Here is a 21750-nt window from a genome sequence, read left to right as displayed (position 1 = left end):
TTGGTCTCAGCGACCCAAAAACTCCCTTTTTGGGAAAAGCTTTTGACGGAATTGAGGGGTGGACAAAGTACACAACTTCCTTACTTGAGTAAAAGTACAGACACTACTGGTCAAATATTACTCCGTTACAAGTAAAAGTTGTAAAGACAGATTTTAACTTAAGTAAAAGTACAGAAGTACTCGTTTTTAAAAGTACTTAAGTATAAAAGTAAATGTCAATGCATTGTTTTATGTAATACTTACAGTATCTTATGCCTCTGAATCTCTGCCTGCCAATCCTCATATCAATATCACATTTATTTCTAGAACACAGTTCCTGTAGTGGGATTGAATAAGTGTACTCAATAACGTCCACAATGGTTTCGGACACCCAAATGGCTGTTCCCAGTTTTTTGGCTTTTAGTATGAATATGTTAGCCTTACTGTTATCTATAAGCTAGTGTGCTCCAAAACAATGACAAAATTTGCATTTAGAAAACCAAACCCAACGTTGAAAATTAAAATCATGTTGATGTCAGAATCCAATGTCAGATTGGCGTTAATCTCCAACGTTGGACAGACGTTGTAGGCCTAGTTGAAAATCGGTTGACGTCAGAAACCAACATCACATGAGTTCTGACGTCAACCAGACTTTTATTTCCAAAAATGCAACCCAAATCATCCCTGACGTACTTTCTACTCAAGGACCTTGACAGAAATGTAGTGGAGTAAAAAGTATGATATTTGTCTTTCAAATGTAGTGAAGTTAAAGTAAAAGTTTCCAATTATACTCAAGTAAAGTACAGATACTCAAAAAGTGTACTTAAGTGCAGTACTCAAGTAAATGTACTTTGTTACTGTCCACCTCTGACGGAATTATGTAATTGTGAATATTAAGGTACTGCAGCTTCATAAATGGTAATGGCTCCCGGCCTAATAATGTTAAAAAGGAAAATAAATGCTGTTCTTTCATTCTCCATTCATCTCCATTCATAAAAGAATCCTGAAAGATTGTATCACGGTTTCCACAAATGTATTAAACCTATAAACCCTAAAGTATCATATTTATTATACTGTAATTTGTTGATATTTGTCAAATTTATCAACATAATCAAAGCTTTGTTGAGTATCCTGAAGTCAGTGGATATCACACAGGTAATGTGCAAACTTTGAGCGAGAGTTATGCTGGTGAAAAAGTAAAAAGATCCAGTCAATTATTCACTAGGACAATACAGAAAATGAAAGTAAAAACCGATGAGATTTCAGTGCATATTCTCATATTCTATAAGATAAATCCTATTTCAACAAATGATGACTGTAAAGATTAGAAATGCTAAATCCTCTTGATATCGCTGATGCTTTTGACGATATCTGGTCATTGTTGGACAGGAGAAATCACATTTTTGTGCTCCGACGTCTTATCTCCATGCCAACTACACAGCCTGCTTTTACAGATCTATATTTTGATATTGTGTACGCTATTGGGCATTAGACAATACATCATGCTTATTTAAATGATGTATACAGTTGTACATAATAATACACAATGTTCCATTTGAACTAAGATTGCAATTGCAACACATGTGCATGAGTTTCAGATGAATTTACTGGTTTCAATATTCATACTACGTTTAGCCTACATATGACTCAGTAAAGCCCTGACATTCGGTTCTATTTATTTAATTAATCATAATGCGATCGTATTATTCAAAGCGCTATTATTATGTTTGAGACATCAACCACTGGTCAATGACCATAATGTTTGTATAAACTGTAGGTTTAGTGAAAAGAGGAGAGTGTTCCGGCGCAAACGTTCCCTGGTGATATTTTGCAGTTTCAGAAAACAATTCCGCCACTGACCAGGAAAAACCGAGTCTAAAGTCAGTGGCGCGTTAGTCATATGCTATTTTAAGGGCGCATGCTTGGCCATTATGTAGCGTGTGAACAACACACACACACACTTTGATTCTCTAATCTAAACAGATGCAGCAGTTTTCATTTTTGCAAATCCAAGGAAAAATAATAAGTAATAACACATGAGGGAAATCATTGTTGTGTCCGTGAAGATGTGAAAAAAATAGGCATAAATCTAGCAACACATTTACCCAAATTATTATACGCCTGTTTAACCGAAGCTAATTTGTGTGTGTTTCTCCCATCATTCTGCTGGAGGCAAGCTGGTTGAGCTTGAGCTGGAAACCGCCAGATTGAGGATTACGTGAGGGAGTTCTGTAAGCTTTGCCATGGGGTGGATTTTGGTGAGTGTTTTAAAGGACATGTTTTGCCATGGACTTGATGAATCCATTTACCACCTCATGCCTGCCAATACCCCTCACTGCACTCTTGTGCAGTATATGGACTTTGCTCTTTTGTTGAGCGGCTCAGCATTTACTGTGGGCTTTGTGGATGAGGAGCCCCGCAAACCCACAGTATCCCCTCAGCCTGAGCTTCACGTCAGTCCTGCCGAGCCAGAGACTGTTCACGTCATGCCTGTTGTGCCTGTGTCTTCAGACAAGATGGCCGCCGCGCCCGAGTCAGCTCTGGAACCTGAGTCCATAGACATGTATAAAGGCTAGATGGCTCAAGGCGGAGTCAGCTGTGTCGTCACTTGGCGGCCATCTTAGGTCAGGAGACTGCGCTGCTGCTCCCTGCTGCTGTGGACGGAAGGTGAGTGACAAATGCTCGTAACTTGCTGAATTCTAGACGGATTTACAAACGGTTTGGTTTATTACAAACCTTATTAACGTGGCTATGATTTGTGCTGATGCCGATGTTTAAATTGTAGCTTCACGTTTTGAATGTATGCAGTATGCAGTTAAATAGCCGCATCCCTGACGTTTATGACACACCAAGCCGTTTGAAAATCGGTTGAAAATTTAGCAAAATATAGTTATTTCAGCACTACATGCACAATAGACTTTAATGTTATAACTGGACGAGCGGACCTGTCCTAAGATGGCCGCCGTGTGACGTCGTCGGGTCCCATTGGCTCTCAGCGCCGGTAAGCCATCTAGCCTTTCCAGGGGCGTTGCTAGGGTCTTGATACATTGGGGGCTTAGCCCAGTCCCCACCACCCACCCACCCCCGCTTTTGGTAACTCTTCTACTCATAGCATAGGCACATAATAATAAGCAATAATGATATAAATGGGGGGTCTGGGGGACCTCCCCCAGGAAACATTGGGCATTAAACACTTCATTTCCTGCATTCAGGTGCATTTTTTGTTGCATTTTAAATGATAGGTAAAAATATAGAATGCTTTATTTGTAGAACTGTAACAGCTATTCACAGAAACACAAATAAATAATACATGAATATTAAATAATATTTTAAAAAATGAATATAAAACTATTCAAATAAAAATATTTCATATAATAGGCTGTATATGGAATAAATAGCATTCAATACAAAATGAGTAGCCTATCTCTCATATATTAAAATCGAGTTTTTATGTGAAAGATTTGCTTTGTTGTGCATAGAACCACACCAGGCATTACAAAATAATTTATTGAGGCCAAACATAATATAACATTATAAACTGTGTCACTTCGCCACATGACAGCAGCAAGCAGGCTCCTGATTGGTTAACGCGGCACGAATTGACGCAGAAGTTCAGATTTCTCAACTAGAGCGGCAGACGCGAATTCGCGTCAAACGCATGAATGAACAAATAGCACTAACTAAATCATTCGCGCTTAACGAGCCAGACGCTCTACGCCTCATTCGCGCCGCAGGATTTTTTTACGCGCGTACGCGTCTTTGCATTGACTTAACATAGAAATCACTCGCGCCTGACGCGCTATTCGCGTCCGGTGTGAATGCACCATAGTCATCTGACTTGAAGTTCAATGATAGGATGAATGAAGCAATGAATGAGTTGTTGTTAATTCTCCATTTTCAGTGTATGTTTCATAAAAAAAAAAAACGGAGGCAAAACAGCGATTAAAAGCCGTTTAGCTCGCGAGATGAGAAAAATGACATCGGTTCCAGACAGAAAAGTTGATGTTAGGATTTAACCTAAAATTAGATAGGATGAAGCAAGATAGGATTCCTAAAGTTATTTAGTATTTGCTTCGGCAATACCAATTGGGGAAAATCCTATCTTAGACTCTTCCTTTCTGTAATACGACCCCTGATATCTCGCTAGCTATCCATCTGAGGGGAATAACGTTAATTTACACATCGTGTTTCAATCGCCAAATCAGTTATAGGCTACTTCATCTACATTCTTCACGAGAAACGGACTATGGCTCACAAAATGGATTAGCTATAGGCGAAATAGTAAGGTCCCACGTACTTTATACATGTTCTGCATTAATACCACAGTGAGTACAGGGCTAGTTAGACCAGGGTTTGCTAAAGAGCCTTCACCGACCTGAGCTTAATGATGAGGGAATGGCGCCAGTATAACTCTTGCCTCTCATCCGCCTCGTATCGTTCATCATGACTCCTTATTTTACTTTTTAAAAAGTGTCTAATGTCCATAATAGCTACCACCAGAAGCCACAAACAACAATGACAGTCAAGCACTAAAGATGTAAGTTAACCGATGGCTCTTTCAGGCTCTCTCTGTGCGCACTCTAACGTTAAATACAAGCATGTAACCATAGTAACTTTGATCTGCTTGAACACATTTTAATCGTCTTTAATACATGATTGATTCCGAAGGATAGATTAAAAGACCCGTTCATTTTTTTTTTAAATAGGCCTAAATACAAAATTCTAAAAAAAATAAAAATAAAAAAAAAGATCAATAAATAATTTTTTTGAGATCCGGGGCTATAAAAAAAACATCCGGGGCTGTAGCCCCCGACGCCCATGTCTATCGACGCGCCTGAGCCTTTCTATACATGTCTATGCCTGAGTCAGCTCTACACCATTCATAACAATTGACCGTTCGCAAAACCCCGCCCTCTAACGGTTCTCGTCCAATCCTAGCTCAGCAACTGTAACTAAGGAGAAGGACCTCCGTCAAACATTTCAGCAAGATAGTGCAACGATGCGCCTATGGCAGTAAGGTCTGCACGGGCTTAAAACTTGCTGTATTTTATGATTGCTTGCAACTATAATAAAAAAATAGGCTACATGTACAAACACCGTTTCACTACGGCACTGCGGCCCCTCATCAGTCAGCAAACAAGAGGGAAAAAAAAGAAAAAGCACGGACTTACTAATTAGGACACAACTTTGATGTGGTTGAACAGGTACACAGTCACAAATTCCTATGGAACTCAAACATTAAACTTCAAAACAAAGTTCGCGCAGTTGCACAACTATTTACACAAATATATCCTTCTCAGTATGAGTTATGAATGAAGAGAACCGCATCGAGAGTTGATGGTTTCAGCGCGTCCTCTGATTGAAGTGTTGTGACTGAAATAGCGCGCGCGGGAGCACATGCGCAAAAGTTTTGTAAAATGATATATGATCAAATAAAAATGATTGATATATAATTTTACAAAACTGTTTAGTGCATGTGCTCCCGTGCGCTATTCTGTCTATACTTTCTGTCGTGCCTTGGAGGATATGTCTGCTGCATTACTCCAAAACCAATCACTTAATGTATGGAGCTCAACCCAGCCATGTGTCTGGTTCTCAATTGTTTGACGGGCGTGGTAATAATAACTAAGGGGCGTGGCTTTTGCGAACGGTCAATTGGATTAGTGCACCCACAGTGTTCTCGCTCAGGCTTGTTTTACGTTGGACCTACGCTGTATCCTCACACGGCAACTCACCTTTGGGATGGCTCAATCCGAGGGGCGGCAATAGGATAGCGCTACAACCAACCAGAGCAACGAAGAAGGTGACGTAGTCAGAGCGGCAAAGATCTGGTCCAGCAAAACTGTGAACACTTCTTCCTGTTTTAAGAATGACTTAAGTGCCGTTCTTTGCTCTTTTCTCAAAGAAAAACTTAACTCCAAGTCCTCCAGAGTCGTGGCCAAAGCCGATTCAAAAGACCGCTGTTCGCCAGCAGCAGTAGTCATCATAGACAGTATATAAACTGGACACAGCGACCCCATAGGTTTCAACGGAGAGAAATGAAGTCAATTAGAAGCACTCACTTCCTGATCGCCAGGCGAACTGCGCAGGCTCAAACTGAGCTTAACCACGTAGATGTGACGTGTGCAACCTGTAGGTCTTCTAGTCGCTGTGCCGAGAGAAATCTGAATCATTCCCTTCCGAATCTCTCCGAGACGGAGAGCGTGAGCATTAGCTGTCCATGAGCTAGCAGCGGGAGCAACTTTATCACTCTCTGTGGGCTTCTCCCTTGACTTTATGCCTCCACGTCCCCCCGATTGCTTGCGAGCTCCTCTGCCTGTCCATACCATAGACATGTATAAAGGCTAGATGGCTCAAGGCGGAGTCAGCTGTGTCGTCAACTTGGCGGCCATCTTAGGTCAGGAGACTGCGCTGCTGCTCCCTGCTGCTGTGGACGGAAGGTGAGTGACAAATGCTCGTAACTTGCTGAATTCTTGACGGATTTACAAACGGTTTGGTTTATTACAAACCTTATTAACGTGGCTATGATTTGTGCTGATGCCGATGTTTAAATTGTAGCTTCACGTTTTGAATGTATGCAGTATGCAGTTAAATAGCCGCATCCCTGACGTTTATGACACACCAAGCCGTTTGAAAATCGGTTGAAAATTGAGCAAAATATAGTTATTTCAGCACTACATGCACAATAGACTTTAATGATATAACTGGACGAGCGGACCTGTCTTAAGATGGCCGCCGTGTGACGTCGTCGGGTCCCATTGGCTCTCAGCGCCGGTAAGCCATCTAGCCTTTATACATGTCTATGGTCCATACGGTAATTTTTCGACTTGTGCGACAGAGTCGCGCGGGTATGACGCAATCGTTAGCCTATTTTTACAAAAACTGCTTCTACGGGGCCATAACGTAAGGTACAAGGTAATGGAGCCTTTTATACATTTTCGTGTTTCTTTAGAAATAAACAATGGACAAACGGTGTCTTTAAACGCCTCAGATGTAAAGTTATTCGCTGTCAAAGTGACGCCAAAATGAATGGGAGTCAATGGAATGCTAACAGCAGGTGGGGGTCCGCTAGCCAATGGCGGCGCCCGGGGATGCTTCAGTGTCTTCCGAAACACTGCCCCCCTGGTAGTCATTCTTTGTTTTCAAGTGGTAGCCGTCGCAACTCTGTCATCATATGTTAAGCCCGCCCCGCCTACTCTATACACGACGTGATTGGCCTGACCCAAATTAGGTTTTTCCAGCTCGAAAGTCAACGGAGACTTGCTAGACTGCCCTGGCTGCAGAATACATTTTGCTGCCGCTAGGGTGCGTCTAGATTTCTAGGCTATCTGTGGGGTATTGAGCTAAAACTTCACATACACACTCTGGGAACATCATAGACTTATTTTACATCGTGTGAAAAGGGCATTATAGCACCCCTTTAAAGGTTGGGTAGGTCAGAATTGTCTAAAGAACTTTTTTTCAAATTGGCTTAAACTGTCTTTATATACCAATGCATAATTAAAATGTAAGTACTTTGAAAAAGAGAGTATAACAATTGAGTAACTATAGTGTATTTAATCTTCAAAAAACACAGCTCATTAATTTCTACCGGGACGAAACAAGTGATTGGCTTGCGCGACTGTCACTCTCCGTCACCATGACTACCGCCGCTATTACTGGCTCCGCCCACGTGCGCGCAGACGCGCACCCGTTGTTAGGTGGGAGTGAATGGAATTAATGAGCTGTGTTTATTAAAGATTAAATACACTAGAGTCACTCAGTTTTTTATACTCTCTATTTCAGAGTACTTGCATTTTAATTATGTATTGGTATATAAAGACAGTTTAAACAAATTTGAATAAAAGTTTTTTTTAGACAATTCTGACCTACCCTTCCTTTAATTCCAACTTGTCATACATACTAAAGTTTGGTTGCATCTTATAATAGTATTATGGGCCAGTAATACCTTCACATAAATGGCAGCAGGCTGGTAGAGTTGTTGGACCATCACAAAAAATGTAAATCTCCAGATTATGTCCTGTTTAATTACTTTCTTACTTGCACATTAAAACAGAGTCGGTGCTTATGGCAGCACATCACTCATGTTGAAGCCACCGATTAAGATCCATGAAACAGACATGAGTGAGGAGTTGCAGCAGGACGCTCTTCAGTTCGCTTTTCTGGCTTTGAATCTGCATGAAGATGACTGGAACATTGGTCGCTACATCGTAAAGGTTGGTTTTCATGAGTAGTACTGTGACACTGGAATGTCTCAGTGAAATGCATTTTGTTTCAGTGAAAATGTTTTTGTTTTTTTTGTTGTTGTTTTTTGTCCGGATGGTGGAGGTTGAGTGTTGTTTTGTTGATGTGAGTTTGTGGAACATACTGTGTCTTTCCTTATAGGAATTTGAGAAGAAGCAATGGGGCACCTGGATCTGTATTGTGGGGAACTATGCGGGCTATGTGCAATACAAACGGAACAATTACATCCGCTTCTCTTTTGGCGACACAATATTTACGGTCTTCAGAAGTGCCTGAGGATCAGCAATGGTTCAAAAAAGCTTATTTTATCCAACCAAATAATAAAAAGTGCTCCTTCAGCTCATGGTTCATGTGTCTTTCTGCTGTGAAATCTTGATTTTTATGATAAGAATACCTTCTGTATTGTTATAATATTTCAAGATGAACACTTAGTTTATTTGATTATCCAAGTGAGGGATCATCAAACTGCTATTTTAAATTGTAATAATATTCCACAATATTACAGTTTTTTCTCTGTATTTTTTATCGAATAAATGCAGGCTTGATGAGCATAAGAGAGTTCTTTAAAAAAAAGAAGAAAAAAAGTAATGTTTCCAAATTTGTGTGTGTGTGTGTGTGTGTGTGTGAGAGAGAGAGATCCCATCATTCATCTGTGTTCATCAGTGAAAGTGTTAATTTGAGCTTTAAAAATCTAGTCCTATAGTTCTACAAATCACAAATAGTTTTGGTTTAGTATCAGTTCAAAACCTTCATATGTGTCTTTACACAGAAAATAAGTGTGATAATTTTCACATATTTTTATGAATGTAAAACTGCAATAAATAGAGTAGGCTTTGATGTCTGTAATGATGTTGCTGCTTAACGTGTCTTCTATTACTACAATTTGTGTCATTTATTTATGCAATAAGAAGCCTTGTAAAAAACAAACAAAAAAACATGTTCTTAAGAAGTGTCCCACATGCTTTGTTTAGGGTTAGGGTTTATTTTTGCAATTAAGTTTTATAATGTTGGAAATGTCAAGATAGATGTTTGTGGTCGGGTTGGGATATAAGAACGGGTGGAGTCAGCTATACACATTTACAGTAGTTTTGGTCAAACATGTCTGAACAAAGTATTACAGACACTGAGTTAATCATATAATTACCACATAAAAAAAAGGTAAAAAAGAATTATGTAAGGTATGTAAGAATTTCTCCCGCCCTTCTTCCGGAGAATTCCCTCTCTGATTGTTACTATGGAGTCCAGCGAAGCGTCTTGAACGCAAGGCATGACGGTCTGAAATAAAATGCAGAGAAACATTGCAGCGAGACTCTTGCAGAGCTGACCAATGACAGAGTCGGGCTGGCCAGCGACAGCCAATAGGATTCAATAGTGGGAGGAGCCAACGGGCACTTACACACCTACATTACTTTGGTCAAGCACACAGCGGGAGCATCACAGACGCTACGAGTGAGACTCTTTTCTCTCCTTATACGGAAATCTGCACACAAATAAGGTGAAAACTTTTACATTTATCCCTTTCTACTGCATGTTAGTCGGTACAACTAAATATCTAGTGTTTTTTTCCGTTCAGAGCAAGCGATACTGTACCTAGTTGACTGCACATCTATATTTAATTCAGCTACGGACTTAAACATAAACGAAATAATAATAACAATGATTGTTCAGAATATAAATAAAAAGATGCAAAAGTCTTTAATTTAACATAAAAAAACGCGCGAAGTATTTCTCATTTCTAAAAATAACCATGGCGCCATTCATTTATATTCCACTAATAAAAATACGCATCTCAAAAGGCATTTGATTTGATAAGTTAAAATTATTTAGTTGGTTTATTCAGTCTGAAGTTATATGAACATCATTTGAAAATAAGTATAAGTTTGGGGAAATCTGTGTTGCTGAGTACAGGATTTAGTTCAGGTGTCCATGGCAACAGTAACCTGGCGAAATATGCCACGTGATGTTATGTAATAAAAATGGAATAATGGCTGTGGAGCATCTGATGTGCTGATTTTATATAATGGCCATCATTCACCAGTCTCACCAGCAGATGCTTGAGGATTGTGGGATTGATTTGGGGCAGGGCAGAAGGCAGTGTGGGTGCGTCACAGGGTGTTGTTTGGGCGTTCACAGATTAAATGCACTCATTCCTCATGAAATGTCTCTGTTTGTGTCTACAGAACAACCATGTCTGACAGAAAGGCCGTGATCAAGAATGCGGATATGTCCGAGGAGATGCAGCAGGACGCTGTGGAGTGCGCCACCCAGGCGCTGGAGAAGTACAACATCGAGAAGGACATCGCTGCCTATATCAAGAAGGTAAACGCCGGTTTGCTGGATTTTCCAACTTCGATACGATACCTTGGAAAATATCGATATTCGATATCATGTGGAAAACTGCCATATAGCCTAGATATTTTTATCCAACTTCGATACGATACCTTGGATATAGCCTAGATATTTTTATCCAACTTCGATACGATACCTTGGAAAATATCGATATTCGATACAATTTTCGATATCTTGGGGGAAACTGCCATATAGACTTTTTTATTTTTTTATAATTTGAGTAATACCATCCATGAAACCAAAGCAAACGGTAGCTCTTGTAGATCACAAAACACATGAGGAGACGCATTAGTATAATACGATATCTGCAATCGCATTCAGACGGGATTAGATTTCTCTCTGTTGATTTTGCCGAAAAACAGATAATTTGCCCTGGAATGTTTACTGAGGTTGTGTAAGAAAAACACACATGGCAGATTCGGATGGGATTAAAATCACAAAGTACGCTCATTTCTCTAACACCCCCCTAGAAAACTGGTCCTGCCCGAATATAATAGGGCTTTTGTCTTTTGATTAAAATGAATGACAGACAGCAGCAGGTTTATTAGGCTGCTGTCACTTTAAGAGCAAATGCGCGGATCCAATAGCCTGGGTTTCCCCATGATGCCTTGCGCGCAGCGCGATTTTATTCACGCTGCTAGGCAGCCTGATTTTCGCCTCAGCGAGGGGACCAATCACAGAACGGGGAGGGAGCAGCAAGACGATGACGACGTCTATGCGACACACCGAAGCAGTTTGTTTATATCAACATGTGCACTGCAGATTTACCTTCTACCCTCATGTTTGTCTTCCACAAACGGCAATAGTCGCTGAACGCCATCGTGTACACATAAATCTACGACCCATCGTCTTCTTCCTCGTCGAATTTCTGTCACTCTACATACGTCATCTGGTATAATTGAAACGATTGGCTATGAGCTACGTACACGCGCATTTGATAGACGTTCGTAGCGCCCAATAAACGGCTCTGGGCATTCGTAAACCACGCCTCAAATACGAGAAAATGGACATGTGGTTCCCAGACCCAGGTCTGATGTTAGCCAGGCTACGGATCCAATACACTGATACACAACCTGCGTTTGCTTTCTCAGCGGTTTATGTGCCAAAACTGTTTACCTGAATACGCGCCAAAACGAGCATTTTAAAAACATTTTTTGTGTATTTGACAGTTTACGCGTAATAATAATAAGCCATGAAAAATAACTAAATTTGGTTCTCGAGCTGTTTGAGAGGCTTTATGTGCACTCCGCTTGTATAGTATCAGTGGTGTGAGAATGATTAAAATCATGCCCAATACAAGCACTAGGCTATTCAACCGGAGCGAATGAGACGAGTGAGAGGAGAAGGTGTGTGTCAATTCACCGTCGGACAGAAGAGAGCGAACGCGCCGCTGGTATCAGTGTATCGATACTGCAGAACATGAGTATTTGAACCTTTTCAGTGTCTAAATATCTATATTTTTGACAACACTAGTTGGACTGAACACTTTATGGGCGTCCATTTTCTTTGTAAGGTTTATTTTTAGCAGTGAAGATGTGCTCATGAATGCTTGATTGTACGGTTATTGGTGATGTCAACCCAAAATCAGCATTTTCTGAATGTTTCTGGTCGTCTTGTGCATGATTTATTGGTTATTCCAAGTTGCAATGCATTTTTCTTTCCCAAACCCCTCCCTTCTGGAGGAACTGGTTCGTCATGAATTTAATAAAGTCAGGGCTTTTGCTTTGAGTTGAAACCAGCATTTCATATCGATTGACTTTTTAAATGTATTCTTTCCATGCAGGAGTTTGACAAAAAGTACAACCCCACCTGGCATTGCATCGTGGGAAGGAACTTCGGCAGCTACGTGACTCACGAGACCAAACACTTCATCTACTTCTACCTGGGTCAGGTGGCCATCCTGCTCTTCAAATCGGGCTGAGCGACCGCGACACGTTCAACAGAGCGCTATGAACTGACTGTACTGACGAGGCGAACCATTCCTGTACTGGGACCTGCCTTCTCTCGGCTGCTTCTCTTCTCCTTTCATTCTGATTATTGTTTAGAAAACGGCCATTTGGGAGGGAAATGCCATAAAGAAACAACTGTATTTATTTTTGTTTTCTATACAGCGTTTTATGTCACCTGCGTTTTTTTAATTAAAGCAAAATGGTTTGGCCGTTTGCCTGGAGTTTTGTGTCTGAAGGTTTATTGTGCAACATCTTAGGAGGAGCCATAACTATTGAGAGGGGAAACGAGAAATATAAATTAATTAGTTTTTTTAATTTGCAATGGACTTTTTTTCTCCGAATTTTGTGGTAAAAACCTGCAATTCTGAGGGAAAAGTAAATTGCAAGGGAGAGAAAAACTCAGAATTGAGAATTATCACGTAATTCTTAAGAATTGCGAGTACAAATTAACGGTTACATTTTTATTTTGAGGTGGAAATAAGCGTCCATAATCTTTCCCACATCACACAAACTTTTATGCCTGAGTGTTGTTCACCTATTGATGAAACATTGCAGCATTAAAGTTAAGCAAGTATGAATTGAGCAACATTGGTTGAAATCGGATATAAACGGTTGTTAATTTATCTTTTAAAGTTAATATTGATTTTTATATTTAGACATTAATTCGAATAATTTTGTCATCTTGCAGCCAGTGATCATGGATTTGCACAAATCTAAAGTCAGGATGACTGGCATCCAACAAACTTCGTTAGATTCAAGAACACTATTTTATAGTGTCCTTGTTGCATGTACTTACAATATTAATTATGCATAATTACATAACCCTCAACCACACCCTAACTCTAGTAAGTACATGCACTTCATATATAATTACACTAACAATGACACCTTAAAATAATGTAACCTGTGCATCTCATGGAACAATAATACAATCTAGTCATAACTATTATGCCTAATACATTACCTTGTATATTAATGTCAACATTAATATAAAACGCTAACAATAGTTGTGTACACTACACACCAGTTCATTTAACCTAAAAATAGCCACTAGAGATGAATGCTCAAAGCTGACTGATTTAGAAATGTAAAGTGTCATTGCTCATAAAAATTTAATACTTATTTTAAGCTGACTGCAATGGAACATTTGCAGAGCTATTTTTAAAAACACTGCCTTGTACAGACAAAGTTGCTTTCACACAATCTGACTAACACGCAGAATGATTTGGCATGCAACAAATAAAATAAAGAGGCAGAGAAAGGGATATGGGTCGAGACTTTATTTGCAGTTTAGAAAACCAGTTTGTGTGGATAGACTCCGTTGGACAGGCAGAATGTGGAGCGCAGGTATCCCTTGAGCTCGGGAACCTTCTTGATCAGAGGAAGCAGGAGAGAGTCCACTGCTTTCTGGTCCGCCTTGCGCTGCTCCGTCAACTGGTACTTCTGCAGAAACAGAACAACAAACACGTCAGAAAACTCACTTGACCCGTCGCAGGGAGTTTGATTGACAGGCAATCTGACCAATCAATCTGGCGAATCCGCTATTTTTGTCCGACAAAACAGTCCGGAGAGTTGACTGAAGATTAGATTAACGTTGGAGGATTTGAATTTGAGAAGCGGAGTGTACTGACCAATGTTGTTTTCGTCAACGATGACGATAACGCAATTATTTCGTTGACGCACCTTTTTTTTAATGACGATAACGTTACGATGACTAGCTAAAAATGGCTCTAAGGTGACTAAAACATGACGAGACGTTTTCGAGTTTTCGTTGACGAGACGAGATGGAACGAAAATGATTATAAGTCTGACGTTCACAATGTAATTTCTGCCTATTTTGCGTGAAATCGGTCTGTTTTGAGCTAAAAAAAAAAAGTATCAGCAATGCCGCATTCTAATCGTTGTTGTACGATGTACGATCAATAATGAAAAAAATCCCATAATGTACAATAATTTCAGAATTGCCCGCAAATCTGAATCTCTCGGAATCTAGATAGAGCGAGCAAGAGCGCGCATGTGTAGCGCGCGCACAGCCAGAGAAAGGGAGCGAGAGACCTTGCGTGTGTGTGCTAGTGTGCGTGTGTGCCTCACGAAGCGCATGTAAGGACCCAACCAATCGAATTATTCAGAAAGTCTAGTTTATTATGCAAAGGTTTTAAGGTTAACTGTTGTTTTATGAATTGCAACTTGCTGCAACCTGTCAAACCTAAGCCCATTTCCAATACTTTTTAACCTAAATTAATTTATTAAAGACTACTTTTTTTCTTTCTTTTTTTTTTTACTAAAATTGACTAAAACCTTTTTGTGTTTTCGTCGACTAAAACTTGACTAAAACTATCAAGTTTATAAGTGACTAAAATGTGACTAAAACTAAAAAGCATTTTCGTCAAAAAGACTAAGACTAAAACTAAAACTAAAAGGGCTGCCAAAAACAACACTGGTACTGACGTCTTTCCGCGGTTAAAACAACATTCCTTCTGATGTTCATTCATATTTATTAATGCTATAAATGAACTAGAAGGAAGAGATGATCGGTTCACGAGCGGCTTTAACTGAGGCGACACAGCGATCTGTCAGACACATTAAAGTTGAGACTTCCAAAAGTAAGCTGGCCTGTGTCTGTCGGCGTGTTGTCAGTCTCCTCTCTGCTCCACAATGTGTTTTTCACTGCGTGAGAACATGGTGTGGCGTGAGAGCGGCGTAGCTTGTCCGACAGTAACTAAAGGGGGCCGGTCGCAGGGAGCTTGATTGACAGGTGATCTGACCAATCATACTTCGCCATCCGCCATTTTGTCCGACAAAGCAGTCAGGAGAGTTAGTAGATTAACATGGGAGGATTTGAACTTGAGAAGCGGAGTGTACTGACGTCTTTCCGCGGTTAAAACAACATTCCTTCTGATGTTCATTCATGTTTATTTGATGCTATAAATGAACTAGAAGGAAGAGATGATCGGTTCACGAGCGGCTTTAACTGAGGCGACACAGCGATCTGTCACACACACATTAAAGAGACACAAAATGGTATTTATTGTTTAAATGACCAAATTTGAATGTTGTCGAGACTTTGTTTAATATAAAAAAAAACAAATGTTAACCTGGTCTGTCCTGTCAGTGTCTCTGCTCCACAATGTATTTCTCAGTGTAAGAACATTGTGTGTGTGTGTGTGTGTGAGAGCGGCGTAGCTTGTCGGGCATAGCGACAGTAACTAAGAGGGGCGGGTCTTTGCGAACGCTCGATTGCGGTCACAGACAGAGTCCTGCACACGCATTCGGTTAACTGGAATCGATGGTGTTTTACCTCCTTCTCGGTGTCAAAGATCTCTCCCTCCTGGTGCTTGGGTTTCCTCATCTTCTTCTTCTTGAAGTAGGAATCGACCAGTGTAGTGGGGATCTTGACGCCAGAGATGTCCACTTTGGTGTTGGTGGCGATGCAGAACTTCTGGTGAGCTCTACGCAGAGGCACTCGGTTCAGAGCCAGAGGACCTGAGAGAGACACACGAGACGGGCATCAATTATTCACTCCCTCAAACTGCAACACAAACTCTACAATTGAAGATGCACACTAATGGGGGAAAAGGGACATTGGAAAGGTTTTGATTTTCTACGATATGAAAAAAATACAGGAAGTTTCACAAGATGATTAAACTATTAATGATCCTAGTGATTTTGTTGGGTATTCATCATCTACACAAAATTAAAATGCTCTTTCAGTCCAAAGATTTTTTTAGACGAGCGATTTGGGACATTTTTTTGGTGTGGGTACTTAGTTTTAATCTTCACAAGTTTTCATATACCACATTCACACTGTTTTTGTGTGTAAATTCATAAGTCGACAGTGTTTTCTGCTTAAAACTGCAGTGAACCAAAGACAGTCTCAAAAACACGGTTTGAAATCGCTGGTGTTTCTGACGTCACAAACTACCTTGTAACCAATCAGATCAACGTGTGATCGTCAACCAGTGGATCTCTGAGTGAGTGAGTGGAGCCGGGGCTCATTTGCATATTCATAGAACCGCGTATACTGAATGAGGCAAGGGTGTCGAGTTACATTCAAGATATTTTAAGGCATGAATAATTTGTCATTTTGGTGATTAAAGATGAGTTAAGGAATAAAATTGACTACAGGGGGACTACTTTTACTAATTACAATACTAATATTGATATACTAGTATTTGTCCATTTTCAAACGGTATAGCATCAAGCTTTTATTTTGACAGGTTGCTGGCAAATGAATAACTGCTTGCATGTTCATTTACACAGTGTTTTAGAACGACTTAAATCAAAGTAAATAGGCTTTATGCACAGCTGCACTACTTCCTGAACTTTAGCCAGCTCCTTTGTTTCCTGTCTGCCATTATTGGACAAACTGATTAATCCAGGTGTGTCTGACTATTGTTGTTGGTCAGACACACCTGGATTAATCAGTTTGTCCAATAATGGCAGACCGGAAACAAAGGAGCTGGCTAAAGTTCAGGAAGTAGTGCAGCTGTGCATAAAGCCCATTAACAGACTCTGAAACGCAAACATGAACCACACACACCTCAGCCTGCATGAATAGACAATCCATGTACAGTAGTCAACATTTGAAGTGGACCAAAAAAGTTAATCAAAGTTGTCCTAAGACGAGAACGGGTATTGTTCAAAATTCATGCACAACTTTTGCTGAAAGGTCTTGACCCACTTTAAACGTTGCCTACTGTATTATATTTCGATATACGGATCAGCCCTAGAGATTCTCACTCACCGGTGACGAGGAGGAGTCCGCTGTCCAGCTGCTTGAGGAAGACCACACGCTGGAGGAGAAACACATTCACGGTTAACAGCTGTAATCCTCATCTCAACCTCGTTTGCAATGCAAATATCAAGTGCAACTCGTCACCCCAACTCAGCAGAATAAAGTGAACAAGTGTGTGTGTGGGAGTGAGTATCTGCGCAGGTCGCTGCTCTGCACGGAGGCGTTTCACCCGTTGATTTGCTGTACAAGCATGTGAAGAACAATAGATATGTTTGGATATTAACTTCCAAGATTTGAAACCAAAGTCTGATGATATTCGATAGGGGTGTAACGAGAGCCTCATGTCACGATTCGATATTATTGCGATACTCCAAGACATGAGGTAATAAGTTAACAATAAATGTACTGTTAAAATGTTAAACTTTGGTATTACATTGTGTGTGTAAATGAATTGGCTTGGACTTGGTGATGGAAACCCAAAGCACAGGACTATAGAGACACCAGAATAACAATATTCATGATTCTGAAGCTGAAAATACAGAATTATTGACTAGAAGCAATTATATTTAAAATAATGTAGGCCACTTTTTAGTGGTAACAAGACATTTGGCATTATCAGGAGCCATACATATTCCCCCATTGCATTATATGTAGTATTTTAATGTAGTACTGACACTAGAAATTTGGGGGAGGGAATTATTTTTTTCTCCTCGCACAGAAATTTCTATTCACAATACAGATTGTCACTATCCACGATACATATCGTTGCATTTTAGTATTGCGATATATTGTGACACGATATATATTGTTCAAGAAAGATGAGTGGGAAGCAAGAGACTAGTGTAAATGGTACACTTATTGAGCTCATGTACCTTCCCGCGGTGGCGTCCGGTCAGCAGGATCAGGACTGTTCCTGGGGTGATGGACTTGCGCAGCTTCCTCCGGTGCTGAGAGAAGGGCTTGATGCCGTGACTCCGCAGCTTACGGCGCACGTCTTCTGTGGGGTAATAACGGGGCTGGACACAGAACACAGGAGAGAGAGAGATGTGAACGTGGATGTGGTAAATGACACAATGTTGAATGCAATAGAATATGAAAACGAGGCTGTGAGGGATTACAATGGCACACACACTGTATGAAGGTCCTAGATCACTATTTAAAAACTCAAGAGTTGTTATTTTTGTAAGTTTTTTTTCAGCAGAGAAATCATTGAACGCATTGTATTCTATTCGACTGCTATGAATGAAATGGACAAACCCTCCATATCTACATATTTTTGCATTAAGAAAATGGTCATAAAGTAATATCTCTCAACTAAAACTAGGGCTGTGCGATATTGAAGAAAAATGCGATAACTCCTTAAATAATGCGATATTCGATATGCGATACGATAATGCTTAAAGTGTGTAAAATAAACTTCAATTATCTTTAAAATATATTTAAAATGATATAACCTACATGTGTTTCACATTCTTTTTATGACAAGAAAACATACTTATAACTTCTGAAAGTGAACATCAGTGTTTTACTGTAGCATAAGAAGTGTTATTTTAACATCAGTGTAAACCACAGGGTTTCAGATTATCCTACATTAGGTTTATTTAATAAAAGATACTGAATCATAAAATATAAAAATAAAACATTGCTTAGTTTTCACTGTATGAATTAAATATATCCTGATACTTAAAGCTAAAAAAAAAAACTTTATTTTGTTCATGACCCAATTTATTGCAAGCGGTTGCGATATGCATATTGCGATATATACATTTGCGATATTTCGAGAAATTCGATATATTGTGCAGCCCTAACTAAAACCATGCTGTATCCTATTAATAACTTTAAGGAGTGAATGCACCAAAAAATTAATATAAGTTTGAAATGTTTAAGGGCCATTAACAACCTTTCCGTTTAACAAAATTATCTGAAATCTAATTTTTCATGCATTGCATAAAAGCCAAGCAAGAATTTTTCTTCTTCTTAATATTCAAGAGAAGTTTTAGTTAAATAAATCTTATGAAATTTATAAGAGCATAAAATCTGAGTATTCCTAACAAACTTTTTAATCAATGGATGGAATTAAATTGCTTTGAGTGCATTACCTAAAATGTACAAAACATACATATTAAATTTTAAAACCATATTACTGAAACTCAAACTTGCCTAACTTGCATGCTGCAATGGTTTATCAATAGGTGAACAAAACTCAGGCCAAAAAGTTTGTTAGATGTGGGACAGACTGTATTGAAGCTTCTTTACACAATACAAATGTAACCGTTAATTGTGACTCACGATTGTGAAGAATTGCATGATAAAAATCACAATTCCAACTTTTTCTCCCCCTTGCAATTTATTTTTTCCCCTCAAAGACTCTTTCCTCTTAGAATCACAAGTTTATATCACACAATTCTGAGATAAAAAGTCAGAATTGCATGATAAAAAGTTGCAGTTACCTTTTTATTTCACAGAAGAAAGTCTTCCATGAGACTAAATATAAGGATAAACATGGTTCGAGAAATATTTAAAGAAAATTAGAGATCAGGGTCAAAATTGACCTGAATGATAAACCTATTTTAAAATTAAAACTCTTGTTCTGCTTGTTAATGTCTTGTTCTCACCATCTTGCGGCGTTTTACAGCACGGGTGGCTCCATTTTTGTCTCCGCCGACAGATTTGGTGACCGTGGTGGAATTCTTCTTTTCTGTTTTAACTTTCTTCTCCCTGATTTTCTTTTCAACCTGAAACATGAAGACAGAGCTTCAGAAAACCGCAGATGACGGCGTGAGACTGATCCTGGATCAGAGAGTTGATGTGAACCCTCACCTTCGTCACGGGAGCTTTGGTCTTCCTCTTGTACATGGCCCTGCGAGCGGACATGGCGGAGCGGGAGTAGCGGCCGATGCCCCTGACCAGCACAGGGTTACGGCTGCAATGCCGACGGGCAGGCAACCTTCTTCTTATCGCCCTCAGCCATCTGAGCAAACAACACAATACGTTAAAATATGCATGCATACAAACATATTAGGCATTAATAACATGCATGAACCAATAGTAAAGCTGCTATAAAAGTCAATTTAGTTTTTTTATATAGTACATTTCACATGACATCTGCTGTTTAACCAATTCTATTCACAAATAGAGTAACTTAGGGCTCCTAAATTAAACAGTAATTAACATGAAGCATATCTGAACAACTGCATATTGACATTTAACATGTAACTTGTTAAATTAACGAACACCACAATAATAAAGAACTCTCAGCTTCTATATATACATATATACACGCATACATATACACACACATACATATATATGTGTGTGTGTGTATAAGCATGGTGTTACTGCAGTAACTCAACGTGACCGGTTGTAGCATTGCTAACATGCTAAAGTACACACATAAACGCTTATATAGACTTAACAAGCGTCTTTATACTCTTTTTAACGCTCTGTTCACATGACAAGCCGTCACATATGACTTTATGGTTTTTAATATTAACATAAACACACGAATCCCGTTTCGGTTCACATGCAGGCCTCAGCGCGCCCTGAACATTCATAACGTACGTTTTAAAACATACATTACAACCACTAATATTCACAGCTACTAGCGCTATATGTGTATTAAAACATTCATATATGAACCAGAGTGAAATATTACGCGCCGATGAATCGGATTAATGCAGATTGTACTGGGACAAAACAGACACGAAAGCCACAATTACCTTCAGCTAGAAAAAAAAGACCGACATCCGGGCATTTGACGTATATATAGTCGTGACGTGACACGCTCGGGGTTTTACTTCCGGTCTTAAAGGCACACGCGCTTCTTTTGACAACATGACGGGCGCGCGAGTGCCGCTAATCGGCAGAGAAAGGTAATGATTAAAACCTTTGTAATGTTGTCGCAAATTGTACATTTGTTGTATGTTGTAGAAGTGAATTAAAGCGCTCATGTTTATTTTGCTGCTGTCAATGCAACGTTTTGTAAATTTGTTGTACAGTTAAAGAATGTATGTAATAACATTTACACTATGTAATATAAAGAATGTATATACATATTGTACATGGGATTTAAAAAAAAGTGTGTGTGTGTGTATATATAACCTTACCCTATATATACACACACACACACACACACACTTTTTTACATTTTTAAAAAATACATTCTATATACATTCATTCATGTGTGTGTATAACCTTACCCTATATATATATATACACACACACACACACACTCTTTTTTACATTTTAAATCCCATGTACAGTATGTATACATTCTTTATATACATTCATTCATGTGTGTGTGTGTGTGTGTATATATATTTAGGGTAAGGTTATACACACACACACACACACACACACACACATGAATGAATGTATAGAATGTATATACATGATATTGTACATGGGATTTAAAATGTAAAAAAGTGTGCGTGTGTGTGTATAACCTTACCCTATATACACACACACTCACACACACACACACTTTTTTACATT

At 39.3% G+C, this 21750-nt stretch overlaps 2 protein-coding genes across 2 annotated transcripts; one reads left to right on the top strand and one right to left on the bottom strand.

The window, feature by feature from the left end:
• Positions 1-9603: 9603 nt before the first annotated feature.
• Positions 9604-12742, top strand: dynll1 (dynein, light chain, LC8-type 1). The gene is made up of 3 exons (XM_079637787.1): positions 9604-9718; positions 10404-10542; positions 12356-12742. The coding sequence occupies exons 2-3, from the start codon at positions 10411-10413 to the stop codon at positions 12491-12493; spliced, it is 270 nt and encodes an 89-aa protein (XP_079493913.1). The 5' UTR covers positions 9604-9718; positions 10404-10410; the 3' UTR covers positions 12494-12742.
• A 1044-nt stretch (positions 12743-13786) lies between these two features.
• On the bottom strand, positions 13787-20242 carry rpl6 (ribosomal protein L6). The gene is given in 7 exon segments (XM_079637786.1): positions 13787-13964; positions 15820-16004; positions 17266-17314; positions 18129-18272; positions 19872-19991; positions 20077-20199; positions 20201-20242. Coding segments are annotated over 7 exon segments (801 nt in total). The 5' UTR covers positions 20228-20242; the 3' UTR covers positions 13787-13811.
• Positions 20243-21750: the final 1508 nt, after the last annotated feature.

Source organism: Phoxinus phoxinus, assembly GCF_949152265.1.
Source record: "Phoxinus phoxinus genome assembly, chromosome: 15".
Classification (NCBI taxonomy): domain Eukaryota; kingdom Metazoa; phylum Chordata; class Actinopteri; order Cypriniformes; family Leuciscidae; genus Phoxinus; species Phoxinus phoxinus.
This window is presented reverse-complemented; position numbering and strand designations above follow the sequence as displayed.